The sequence below is a fragment of the Molossus molossus genome, unplaced genomic scaffold (genome assembly GCF_014108415.1).
Source record: "Molossus molossus isolate mMolMol1 unplaced genomic scaffold, mMolMol1.p scaffold_m16_p_1, whole genome shotgun sequence".
Taxonomy (NCBI): Eukaryota; Metazoa; Chordata; class Mammalia; order Chiroptera; family Molossidae; genus Molossus; species Molossus molossus.
This window is the reverse complement of record NW_023425344.1, coordinates 208,347,521-208,361,354: the sequence shown is the minus strand read 5'-3', so window position 1 is coordinate 208,361,354 and position 13,834 is coordinate 208,347,521. Positions and strand designations below refer to the sequence as shown.

Genomic DNA, 13,834 nt, shown 5'->3' with positions numbered 1-13,834 from the left:
CCCCTCCAAACTCCTGACTTGGAGGTTTTTCTCACCTCACTTCTCTGAGGAGCATCTATAATTCAGGCATAGGTAGATCAGTTGGCAAAAAAAAAAAAAAAAAAAAAAGAATTAAATAAGTAATTGTGATATAAAATAAACAAATCAGGTTTCACTAGAAATTAATAAGTTTTAAGTATACCCATCACATAATTATAAACAGCGGTGTTTCTACTGGGTTTAAATAAAGACCCAGAAGTCTCAGGACCTCTCTAAGAGATACCAAGTACAAATGTTGAAATAATTAATATCATTGCTTTTAAGACTTTTGACATTGTTTACAATATATGCAATTTTAGTTGCTATTAATACCTTGTAATGAAAAAAAAAAATGTGCCTAACTGGTTTGAATATAGAGTGACGATACCTTGTTAAGATATCAAATACTTCTGAAAATACATTTAGATGTTTTGTTATGGGAGATAACTTTTAAGGATTTAAATTGTACGGGGTTTTTTGTGTTTGTTTGGTTTTTTTTTAAGCATGGTTCCTTGACGGAAAATTTCCTTAGCTTCCGCGAGACTGTAAAACATTGTCACAGATTGGATTCAGTGTTAGTTCGGCAGGAATTGCCGTGCCAATTTCTATACATAAGCGGCCTTATGAAAATCTTGTAACAAAACATCCGAAATACTGATGTTCTGAAAATGATGAAAACCCAAGGGTCCACAATGGAGATCACAGACATAAAACGCAAGGCCGTGAGGTTTCCAGCTTCTTCAGACATTCTGTTTTCCTTGGAGACAAACGCTCCATAGTAAGCGCGGTACTGTTTTAAAGAAAGAAAGAAAAATCCATTATAATATCAAAACGTTGATGGCAGATACATTCACTTACTTCACTTAGGACACATTACTTTTCTGTAAGAACGTGGCAGCTCGGCTTGGAATATTAATTTTTTGGCGAATTTAAAGCAGCAGGCTGATGGGTGCAAGCGAAGAGCCTGGAAGGCGCAGGGCAGACGCAGGAGGCTCAGTGGAGGGGGGACTCTTGGGGACCCGTCTAAGTCCCTGGAGGTGCAGGGCAGACGTAGGAGGCTCAGTGGAGGGGGGGCTCCTGGAGACCCGGTCTAAGTCCCTGGAGGCTGGAGGCTGGTCTACGTGCTGTGAGCACGGAGGTCCCAGATCCCTGCCTGGCCCTGCAAAGGAAGAGCTGAGGTGGGACTAACCCAGTCCACTGAATTTTTTATAAACAGGGTCACTACACTTCCATAAATACTTTCCGTATCCTCTTCAGTTCTCCTTTCTTTCTTCTGCCCACTTCCTATCCTCTCTCTCTTTTTTTTAAATCCTCACCCGAGGATATTTTTCCATTTTTTGTTCAGATAGAGTGGGAGGGAGAGAGAGGAAGGGAGAGAGAAACATCGACGTGAAAGGGACACATTGAGTGGCTGCCTCCTGCACTACCCAACCAGGGCCGGGGACAAACTGCAACCGAGGTACGTGCCCTTAGCAGGAACTGAACCCGGGTCTCTCTGGACCGCAGGCCGACGCTCTAACCGCTGAGCCAAACCAGCCAGGGCTATCCTCTCTTATTAGTTAGCTCAGAAATAAGTCCCATTGTGAAATGTCACATGTAGGGAGACATCAATGAAACAGCAGCTTTGAGTGGATGTGCAGAGACAGAAAACACTCCAATGAAGACAGAAGACTTTCAAAAGGACCTGTTCAACTCATGTAAATTCTTTAGTCTTAGCATAGATGGTTACCTTTCTGTGGTTGACACCCTCCTTTCACACTAGGAAAAACAAACCAAAAACCACATGCATGAAATATCAGCCTACTTACCTGTGCCCGGTCACTCCTACTGCCTTGGTCCTCCCTGAGGTCTCTGCAGCCCCTCCGGACCCTGCAAACCGGCTTACCCCACAGCCTTCCTGCCATTCAGCCCACACGGCTGCCTAGCCCAGCACTACCATCGCCTCCCCACTTGAGGGAGGCCGGTCACTTTTTCTCGATGCTGTTATACTCCCCATGCTTACAGAGATTTTAAATCCATTTAGAACCAGTGGGAGGGGCTATGAATAAGTGCACAGACCATACCCACTTAGGGCAATCAAGGAATATCTGCCAGAGAAGAACTATTTTTCCATAATTGTTTCCTTATCTTTTTACTCTCTTTTCTTTTCTAGAGAGCACTTTAGTGGACTCAGCTACTCCCATCCAGTGCACTTAGGAAGATATACCATAACTGAAGGCCCTCTCCCATCATCGTTGCTTAATAATACAATAATAATGGCTAATGCCCATGTTTCCAGGCCCTGTTCTAAATATTTTGCTTTGAAAACTTCATTTCATCTTCAAAAAAATCCCATGAAGGAAGTAGGACTATTGTCTCCATTTTATAGATGTGGAAACTGATTGCATGCCCAAATCCTGCCTCCTTTCAGGGTTGACCTCGAGTATTACTCCCTGCAGGAAGTCCCAGTGCAGTAGTGGCTAAGCACACCAGTTCTGGAGTCTGACTGTCTGGGTTAGATAGAGTCCCTTCACTGGCTGTATGACTTTGGGCAAGTTATTGCACTTCCTCATCTATACAGTGGGGATAATTGTATTTACCTTCCAGGATTGTTATGAAATTTGAATAAGATGATATGAGTAAACCTTTAACAATAGGTCCTAGCATATAGTGAGAACTCAATAATTAGCTATTATTATGATGATGATTATTAGTTTATCAATCAACTCCTTCTCTAATCTCCCTTTTGGCCCTAATCAGTCCCTCCCACCCCAGTATTAAAACTTATGTGGGCAGATGTGATGTTTTTTTTTTTCATTTTCTATCCCACAATGACTTACAGGGTCTTGACTGTGTAGGTAACAGATGTGCTGGATGGATAAATGGATGGCAATAGGCTATGCGCTTTGGTTGATTTAAACAGCAAACGCTTTATGTGAATCTGTCTTTACATTTGCTCCTTTCTCCTCAAAGTACAGTGCAGCAAAATGTAACCCCAACTATTTGAAAATACTTGATTAGCTGTGATCTGAGTAACTGAATGGTACCTACATAATTAAAACAATGCATTTTATTTTTAAGCAGCATTTGTCCAAATCAATCTTATTGTATATTATTAGATTAATTGTATTTTCAAGTCACCTGATTTGTAATAGAAATGTATTGATTTACACCTGCACTTTTAATTTAATATGCTTTATTTATTTAATTTAATTTAATTTTTTTTTTTTTATCCTCACCCGAGGACATTTTTCCATTTTTTGTTCAGGTAGAGTGGGAGGGAGAGAGAGGAACAGAGAGAGAGAGAGAAACATCGATGTGAAGGGACACATCGAGTGGCTGCCACCCGCACGACCGACCAGGGCCGGGGACAAACTGCAGCCGAGGTACGCGCCCTTAGCGGGAACCGAACCCGGGTCTCTCAGGACCGCAGGCCGACGCTCTAACCGCTGAGCCAAACCGGCCAGGGCATATTTGTTTTTATTTTTGAGTTTACTAATAATATGACGACTTCATTTATGACAGTGATCAAAGTACATATTCTATTAATTCTCACAAATTATCAATTTGGACACAATTTAGACTTTTGAAAAATCTCAGTCCATCAAAAGTATTCTCTGGAATATACTTTATAAACTGCTTCTATAAAAGGGGCTAAGATAACGAATAACCTCAGAATATACACCTGGCATTTTTTAAGTAGGTCAATTTACACAGAGAATCAGTGTGAGAAGAGCGCCCTCTGTTGGATTTAGGAGTCCTTGAAAAAATGTAGCTGTTGCGGACTCCAGAGACCTATTTTGGCGGGATATTCCCCTTCCGGAGAGCTCTCTTAATGCCAAGGCCCTCTTCTATCCAGTCCAGCCATCACAATACTCTGCCCTCTGCCCTAGCCCTTTAAATCCACTTCTGACCCTTTCCCTTGGCCCATTTCTTGACTACCATTCCTTACATGCCTCTAACAGTCTCCTTTGAAAAGAGCATCCTGCTCATTCTTTCTACATCAAAATGAAACACACGTTATCTCAATATATGCAGGATGTCCTCTACCACTTCCCTGACTCTATGAACTTTGATATATGCAATTACTTATCTTCACCTGGTTTCTAGACCTCTCAGGTATCTTACAGAACAAGCATGGCTATTCTCCTTTGAGCGAAATTGTGGTTAGAAAGGGTAAACAATCCACTATCATAGCTAGTAAGTGATGCAGCCTGATTCAAACCCATGTCTGATGCTGACTCCCTACCCGTTCTAGAAAATGCTAGTTCCTGTGTAGAATGCTGTCTGCATTGTATATCTTTGGAATTTTACACGTTTTTTTAGGAAATCATTTTCAAATTCATTATTTCCTTCAATCCTCACAATTCTATGAGTTATTTAACTCCCCTTAGCGATGTGTCCAAATGCAATGTTCCTTCCACTGTATTATGCTGCTTTTGGCACTGTCCCTCCTAAAACATCAGGGCATAATATCCATGCAGTTGGCTACTGTCTGCTTTTAACGCAGCATAAGTAAATAAGGCTGTTGCTATAGAGCAGAAGTCTGCAAACGTGTTCTGTAAAGGGTCAGACAGTAAATATTTTCTTTTTTAAAAAAATATGTTCTATTGATTTTTTTAGAGAGAGAGGAAGGGGCAGAGAGATAGAAACAATGATGCGAGAGAAACATTCATGGGCTGTTTCCTGCATGCCCCCTGCTGGAGATTGAGTCTGCAAGCCAGATATGTGCCCTGACCAGGAATGGAAATCCACTGATTTGATGCTCCATGCACTGAGCCACACCGGCTGGGCAGGCAGTAAATATTTTCTATTTTATGGGCTAAAAAGCAAATAGTGACTATTTGGTGGGTACTTATATGATGAGAGAAGACACATTTCCACAGCGTTTACTGATGAATTTCAAAATGTAATCATAATAGTTAAGTATGTATTTTTGTAATACATGTCTACTAAGGAAAAAAATAAAAATATTTTTTCTTGGAATAATATTTGGCTTAATTGGGGGTTCAGAGTTCGTGTGTCCTATCATCAACTGATTGCAAATTTTCATTTGTAAAAACTGTTCTTAATTCCACTACTGTAAAAAAAAAAATAGTGGGCAAGACACACTTGGCTTGTGGGCTGTGGTTTGCCAAGTCCTGGTTTAGAGTGTGGTTCTCCAAATGTGATCACTGGATCAGCAGCTTCCACCTTATTCTTAAGAATAAGAATTCTTCAAAACTGTCTGTGTCAGAAACTCTGGGGAATGGGGCCCAGCCATCTATGTTTTTAAAAGTCCCACTGATGATCCTGAGTATGATAAAATTTGAGAACCACTGCTAAATATCTATACCTATATCCATATCTATTTGTATAGATAGATTTATTTATTTATTTTGGGGTGTTCTCATCCTAACTCTGCATGATGAAGCTACAGACAACCCCCACACCCCACTAAAGTCTCATGTAAGGAAAAATCACATTATATTTCACTGTCATCCACCCTTGACAGTAATATACAAAATTGCTGCTTTGCTATAAGAAATTTAACTTTGCTATTCACAGAAGTCTCAAGACTCCAAAGGCATTGAATTGGCAATGCATTTGTTTAAATGTTGCTCTTGTTGAACAAGTAGCCTGGGGGTGGGGGGTGGAGGAGAAGAGGGAGAGCAGCAACACTAAAAAGTTTTCTCAAGCCTCGGCCACACTCCTAGTTGTCTTGGCCGGGACCCCAGGAGGAAAAACTTTCAAAACAACGAGGTAATAAAATCTCCACCACCATCATTAGTAAGTTGAAACCAGAGATAATGACTTTCTTGTCACCTCACTTGCCAAGACAGAAACAAAACCAACCTGTCAAGACAGGTTATTAAAACGGCACCAGTTACTGAAACCTACTTTCAGGGCTGCCTTTCCGAACAGCTTCTCCGCCTCTGTCACCACGACCCACCTTGGCGGCAGCACCAGAAACAGCATCCGGACTCCTCAAAGTTTACCCAGGAATTCTGAAAAACTGAACCTATGTTTTGATTAAGTCACCTCTGGATTACACCTTCCCTAATTCCCTTTCCATTCCCAAACCTGGGAGACGAAATAGATTCCATTCGACCACTACCCGTGCCACTAAAATCGTGGGCAGGTCTAACGAAATAAAACATCAACTAGTCAACGGGGAAGTAGGAGAGGACTCCTATCGCCAAGGAGGAGCCTAGTTTTGCTACTCAAAATTCTGAATCACAAATGTTACTCATACTGTCCCAGAGGGAAGCAGACAGGAGGAGGTTCTAGCCAACTGCAGAGGTTTCTCGGGTTACAGGGACACCATGTGACTTTTCCTTGCTTTCTCTGACTTTTCCTCTTTTCCCTCAACAAACTGGGTTATAGGTCCCGGGGTGTGGAGGGAGGGAACCCGATGTGGGGAGCGCAGCAGCAAGCTCTCCCGGCCTAGGGCGCGGAGTCTCCAACACGCTCCACCCTTCCAGCCCGGCACTGGTGGCCCGAAGCGCTGCAGTCCCCCCGCAGCCTTGGCGAGAGCAACTCACAATTAAAGGCAGGGTGCACACAGTGAAGAGCACGGTCATGAGGGCCAGCAGCAGGAGGTGATCCAGCTCCTCCAGGGGCGGCGGGGACGCCTCCTTCTCCCCGGCGCTGGGCTCCGAGCGTTCCCTGGTGACCGAGCGATTGTGCCGCAGCCGCAGGTGCATCCGGTAGAGGTTGTGCATGGCGCTCAGGTTGCACAACACGATGGCGAGTACCAGCAGCACCATGAGGCTGGCGTAGAGCACTGAGTAGCCCAGCACCGACAGCGAGCGCTCCTCGTGGACCATCTGGAAGAAGCACCAGGTGCCGGGGCAGTACTGCACGAACTTCCCGAAGCCCGCGAAGGGCAGCGCACAGAAGGCCAGGCAGAAGGCACCCACGACGGGCGCCACCAGCGCGCCCCGGCGCAGAGTGATGTGCTGTTGGTAGAAGAAAGGGTGCCCCAGGGAGAGCCAGCACTCCAGGGCCATGGCCAGGAGCTGCAGCGTCGAGGCGAGGCCGAAGAAGGACATGATAAAGGCGAAGGCTTGGCACACAGAGCTGCCCGGAGTGGGTGCCAGCCCCCACAGGCTCCGGTTCTGCGCATAGGCCGCCAGCACGAAGGGGCTCACGAGGCACTTGCCCAGCAAGTCGGTGACGGTCAGGCCGAACACAAGCACGTAAAAGACCGAAGGTGGCGAGCGCGGCGAGCGGAGCGAGCACGACCCCAGCCCCGAGCGCGCCAGCAGCCCCAGGGCCAGCAGGTTGCCCAGGAGGCCCGCGCTGAAGAGCACCCAGCCCATCGACGCGGAGTAGCCCTTCTCCACCAAGGTGGTGTTTTGGCAGCGGTACAACGACTGTTTCATGGCGGGCAGGACTGGAGGCTGCGGGAGGGCCAGGGCCCCGGCGTCCCGGTGCTGAGGGGACCAGCCGCTCCGCGCGCCCTCGGGAGGAGAGGCTGCCCCGCAGAGGAAACTCCGCAGACCGCCGGGTGTGCCTGTGACAGCAGGCACCTCCTATCTAAACTCTCGGGTCACACCCCTCCCCGAGGGGCGGGGCGGGACGTGGGCCCGCTGCGCAAAGGGCGCTGCCCTGTAGGGGTGCGGAGCAGCCCCGGGGAGAGCTCTGGTGCTCCAGGTCCTAAGGAGAGACAGGCTCTCATGCCCATAATCCGATAGAAAGAAAGAAAATTGCCAGGCTTCCTAGCACTCCCACCAGTCCTTCCTACAAGGCAAAAAAAAAAACAACAAAAAAAAAACCACTGAAATGCAGGGGAAATTAGCAGCAGCTACTAGGGAGGAGGGGTGTGCGAGGAGGCCATGGTGGTGGTGGCCAAGAGAACGCAGGTGATGAGGGCAATGGGGAGGCTGAGAAAGGGTTACCAAGTAGTTTTTGAAGTGGTGGGTTGAGGAAAGGGTAGGGTAACTAATATTTGCATATACTTTAGGTGAGGAAACAGAGACTTTGGAAGATTAAGTGATCTGCCCTAAGTAACAAAGGTAGTAAGGGGCAAAGGTAGACCTAGAACCCAGATCTTCTTATAAAGTCCATCTGTCTTGGCTTCTCCTCCCAAAAGGTTGGCTAGATTTCAGGGAAGTGGCTGCAGGGAAAACCAAGGGAGATCTTCGCCCTGGGTATCATGAATCAATGGTTGTGTAGACATGGTGGGAGGAGTAGGGTTAAGAACACTGATGCTGTCATACCACAGACCAGGGTTCAAGTCCTATTTCTGGTACTCACTGCCTGTGTGACCCTGAGGGACTTAACCTCTCAAAAAGTAACATCTAGCCATCCTACTTGGCAATTTTGAGGCTTAGGAATAACATGTAAAGTGCAGACATAAAAAGTGCTAGGTACATCCCAGCTGGCACAGCTCAGTGGATTGAACATCCTCCCAAGGACTGAGATATCTCCCTTAATTCCCTGTCAGGGCGCATGCCTAGGTTGCAGGCTCCATCCCCAGTAGGGGGCGTGTAGGAGGCATCAGATGTTTCTCTCACACATGGATATTTCTATTTCTCTCCCCCTTCCTCTCTCTAAAAAACCAATAAAGCTCCCTGGCCGGGTTGGCTCAGCGGCTGGAGCATTGGCCTGCGGTTCGGAGAGACCCGGGTTCAGTTCCCGCTAAGGGCACGTACCTGGGTTGCAGTTTGTCCCCGGCAGACACTCAATGTGTCCCTTTCATGTCGAGATCTCTCCCTCCCACTCTCTCTGAACAAAAAATGAAAAAATGTCCTCGGGTGAGGATAAAAAAAATCAATAAAGCACATATATATTTTAAAAGTATGCGGTACAATGCAAGTGTCAGAATTCTCACATGTTTTAGAAAGGATGTTTTAGTAGCTGATATTTAACTGCAGTTTTTAGCATGGATTTTAGAGCCAAAAAATAGTAGACTTGATTTGGAGCTTCCTCAATCTGGTTGGTGACTTTTAGAAAACATTTCCTCCTTTAGGGCCTTTAATTTGGCTGCATCATAAAGGCAAGAGAGTTCATTGTGATAAGTGTGATTTATTTCTGTAGTTACCACTTGATACCCTGGGAGAGGAACTAGCTTTCTGTGTGGAATTTGAGTGGGATGACTTGGGCCACAGTACATGAGCAAGTAGATAATGCCTTGGCTTAAGGAAGCTAATTTTTAGGCTCAGTGTCTGTTCTGATGGACAAATTCAGGGAGACAGAGAGAGACCCTTGAGCTTTGGATGCGAAAGCCTTAAGGGTAGTCAGGGAGGCTGTCTCTAGAGAAAGCCTGGCCAGTCATTCTGGCCATGGGGTGGAGACGAAGGGTCCAAGCTTTGGAACTAGGTAGTTTTGAACTACTAGGTAGCTGTGTAACCCTGGGTTAGTTTATTCAATTTTTGAGTTTGTTTGTTTCCTCATAAAAAGGATATGGGACCTCATAGGGCTGTTGTGAAGTTCAGCAAGCATAAAGCATTTGGCATACGGTAATAATATTAATCAGAGCGAACATTTATAGGCCCTTTTATATGCTAGGTACTCTCTCGTCCTTTCACATCTATTCACTCAACTAGTTCCTGTATCCTCCATCTTCTCCCTCTTATCAATGCCTCTCACTCCCCCCCCCAGTCCCCAATGAATAATGATGGGTTTAGAAGAGCCCCACTTGAGTTGAAGCAAAAGAAGAAGGTATTATAACAAAAAGACACTAGAATATGATGAAATCTGATGTCTCCTCTCTAGATAGATACACACACACACACACACAAACACACACACTCACAATTTATACCAATTACAGTGTTCAGAGTTTCCTGAAATCCTACTGTGATACCCAGGAGAGACCCAGTGACTCTAGCTTAAGAATCCTTCTCTAAGGTCCAGCCGGTGTGGCTCAGGTGGTGTGATCATCATCCCGTCTCGGGTTCAATTTTCGGTCAGGGCACATACCTAGGTTGTGGGTTGGCTCTTGTTTGGGACACATGCAGGAAGCAGCCAATTGATGTTTCTCTCTTGCATCGATGTTTCTGTCTAAAATAATAATAATAATAATAATAATAATAAATCAATAAACGTATCCTCGGTGAGGATTTAAAAAAAAAGAATCCTTCTTTAAGGACATTGTAAGTGGCATTCTGTGAAGAGTACCAACTCCAGTTCTTTGCAGCATTATTTTTCTTTTTATAGCTGCAAACACCTCCATACCCCTCCTCAGAGCAATGCACAGGGAGCGAGGAGCCCAGAGCTGTAAATAATCTTTTCGAAATCATTCCAAAGTGTGACTGAAGGGACAGTTGTAGACTCTTGACACAGTATATACACCATATATGTCATACTTCAAGGTTCATGGCTTTGAACGGGTACAGTTCAGGAAACCACACATTTCCTCCTGGCCAATGGTAGCTGGCCTTTACCATGGGTTTCCGGCTATTTTCCTGCCTGCTTACTTCTTACTCACCCTGCTCTGTTCTCAGGCTTAAGCTTGGAGTCTCCTGTCCCTCCTCCTAGGAAATCTTATTTTAACAACTTCATTGTTCAGCCAAGAAATGTATTATTGTTCATGCATTAAGCATGCTTTGAGCTCTTACTTTGTGCCAGGCATCGGGTAAGGAGTGTGGGCATTTCCCTGGCTGGTTTGGCTCAGTAGTTAGAGCGTTGGCCTGCGGACCAGAGGATTGTGGGCACTGTGGAGTACACAGCAAATAAAGGAAGGCAAATGACATGTCATGTGCTTTTACGTGGTTATACATTTTATATCAGCCTTCAGAGGAACAAGGCTAAGTTTTTTTTCTATGAAGAAAAGTTAAAAAAAAAACTGGGATGGAAAAATTATGGATTAATATTTTCCCCTTCTATTTATATTTTATTTAAAATTTTAAAAAATATAGTTGACATTCAATATTATTATTAGTTTCAGGTATACAGAATAATGGTTAGACCTTCATATAATCTATGATTCCACCTGATAAGTCTAGTACCCATCTGACACCCTACCTAGTTATTATAATATTATTGACTATATTCCCTATGCTGTAATTTACATCCTTGTGAATATTTTATAACTTTCCATTTGTATTTCTTAATCCCTTTACCTTTTCTTCCCAGCCTCCTAACCTCCCTCCCATCTGGCCATCATCGGTTTGTTCTCTGTATCTATAAGTTTGTTTCTGTTTTGTTTGTTTCTTTATTTGTATTTTAGATTCCACATATAAGTGAAATCATATGGTATTTGTCTTTCTCTGTCTGACTTATTTCATTTAGCATAATACCCTCTAGGTCCATCCATGTTATTGCAAATGGTAAGATTTCATTCTTTTTTTTTGATGGCAGAGTAGTATTTTATTGTATATATTTACCACATCTTCTTTACCCATTTGTCTAGTGACGGGCACTTAGGTTCGTCCTTATCTTGGTTACTGTAAATAATGCTGCAATGACCATGGGGATGCATGTCTTTTTGAGTGAGTGTTTTGGATTTCTTCAGACAAATACCAGAAGTGGAATTGCTAGGTTATATAGTTAAGAGGAAAACTTTTTTTTTGGTTTATTTATTTTTATTAAAATTTTTTTATCACCATTTATCTCCTTATACCCTTCCTCCACCTCCTCCCACATTTTAAAAATCCTCACCCAAGGATATATATGTATATATAATATATTAATATGTATTAAATATTAATATATATTAAATTGATTTGAGAGAGAGAGAGACAGACATTTATTGGTCCCCTCTCCCCCTGTACATGCCAGACCAGGGATAGAACTCAAAATCTAGGATGTGCCCCGGCCTGGAACCAAACCCACAAACTTTTGGTATACGGGACAATGCTCCAAGCGACTGAGCCACCTGGCCAGAGCTAAGAGGGAAAGTTTTAATAAAAATATGTTGGGCCCAGTTACATGTAAAATTACCTTTGTTATCTGCAGAGCTATGCTAGGCTGCTTAATTCAGTTCTAAGACAAATCTGGAAAATTATATATGGCATAATGTGAACAGACACATTTGAATACATAATCATATTGTGATTTTGTAAATGCAAAAACCTGATTCCTGCCTTTTAAGGTCCCCAACCTTTTGTTCAGCAAGAAATTCCATGTTGACCTCTTTTGCTGTCAAAGTGAGAGATAAAATCCCCCAGAGATCCTGGTGAGTGGGTGTGTCTTGGCCAACCTCTGTTAACCTTCTGTTTCCAGAACATACTCTCAATTTTAGCTTGGCTGTAGTTTAAACTATAACTATCAGCGTGAATTTTAAAAATATCTATGGGCGATGACCGGTAAATCAGCGGCGGAGTAAAACGTTTGTTAACCCAGTTATCGGTTGTGACAGCTCGCTGATGACCCAGATTGCCCGTGTTCTAGGGGAGCTGTTGGCAGATGTGGCTGACTTGTTCCTTGTGAAGCAGACTCTGGGATGGCGATTAGCCTGTAGGACATTTATTAAGGAGTGCTTTTGGATTCACACCTGTGAAAATGAAGGAACAGAAGCAGGATTGGGCAGAGGAAAGGGTCAGGCTGTGATGCAATTTTAATAAAAGGCCTTAACTAGGCTGACTAGAAGCTCAGAAGCTGAAAGGGCCCTCCCAGTGGTCCTGGGTGTGGGTGAGGGCCTGTCCACCCCTGGGTGGGCCAGACCCGGGGGTTAGGAGGCAGGAGAGGCACATAATCTTGGGTGCAAGAACTCTGTTTTTTTTTGGTACGTGTCCTTAGTGGGAACTGAACCCGGGACTCTCTGGTCCGCAGGCTGATGCTCCAACCGCTGAGCCAAACTCGCCAGGGCTGCAACAGCTCTTTTGAAACAAGGGGCTGGCAGCGAAAGCCTATGTGCCGGCAGCTGGAGGGGTAAGTCCTTCAGTCCTGAAGAGGACCTGGGTAGCGCACTGCAGCATCCACTGCAGGGACAGTGCTGGGGGCGTCCCAGAGCAGTGGGTCCTTCAGCGTCACCTGTATTTACCTCAGGCTTAAAGGAACCTCCCCAAAATCCTTTCTGGTGACCCCAGGCAAGTTAGGCCAATGCCTAGGTCACATCTTTCCAATTCTATTGTTTTATTCACACTATTTGTGATCTAGCTTTCCTCAGCATAGTCGTGGATTTTTATCTCATCTCTCTGATCACTCAGTGGTTTCCTTCAGATTCTTCCCAGAAGTTCCTCACCTTCATCCCCAAACCTAAGTGACTCATGCTTTTGGGTGCCCTCAAATGAACTATTAATAATGGAGAGAAAGGAGCAGAAATTATCTGGTTCAAATGTTTGTGTAATTACCTTGAATTTAAATACAGATAAATGTCACCTGGCCGGTGTGGCTCAGTGGTTGAGCGTCAACCCATGCACCAAGAGGTCGCCGGTTCGATTCCCGGTCAGGGCACATGCCCAGGTTGTGGGGCAAATTCCAAGTGGGGAGTGTGCAGGAGGCAGCCAATCAATATTCTCTCTCATTGATGTTTTTATCTCTCTCTCCCTTTCCCTTCCTCTCTCTCTAAAACCAATAAAGAAAAAAATACAGACAAATGTCTTCCTATTAGAGAATAATCTGAGTTAAAAGAAGGGTAGTCCACAGGCATGCCAGTTTTAACCAGAGGATCACGAATAGACAGTAAACTTTATCTACATTAGTATATATGGTGTAGGAATGCTGGGAAGGACTTAGATTTCATGTCTACAGAGTGAATTAAACTAACAGAGGGTTGTTGATCCGAGCAGTGGGACACTGTTTCTTCCAAACCTCACCTGTACCTTTTTTGTACTTGGCAAAAAACGTTACATTGACAACAACCACGTGACTCAAATGTTGCAAATTTGGCTCTCTTTGGGGATTTAAAATACAAATTCATGTTACAGCTTATCTCATCTATTTCTTTATCTCAATATTTTTCAAA

General features: G+C 44.3%; 1 protein-coding gene across 1 annotated transcript; it reads right to left on the bottom strand.

Moving 5' to 3' along the window:
• Positions 1 to 574: 574 nt before the first annotated feature.
• Positions 575 to 7,364, bottom strand: PTGDR (prostaglandin D2 receptor). The gene is made up of 2 exons (XM_036247675.1): positions 6,522 to 7,364; positions 575 to 808 (listed from the first exon to the last, which is right to left on the bottom strand). Exons 1-2 carry the CDS (start codon positions 7,362 to 7,364, stop codon positions 575 to 577), a joined length of 1,077 nt encoding a protein of 358 aa, XP_036103568.1.
• Between the last annotated feature and the right edge of the window lie 6,470 nt (positions 7,365 to 13,834).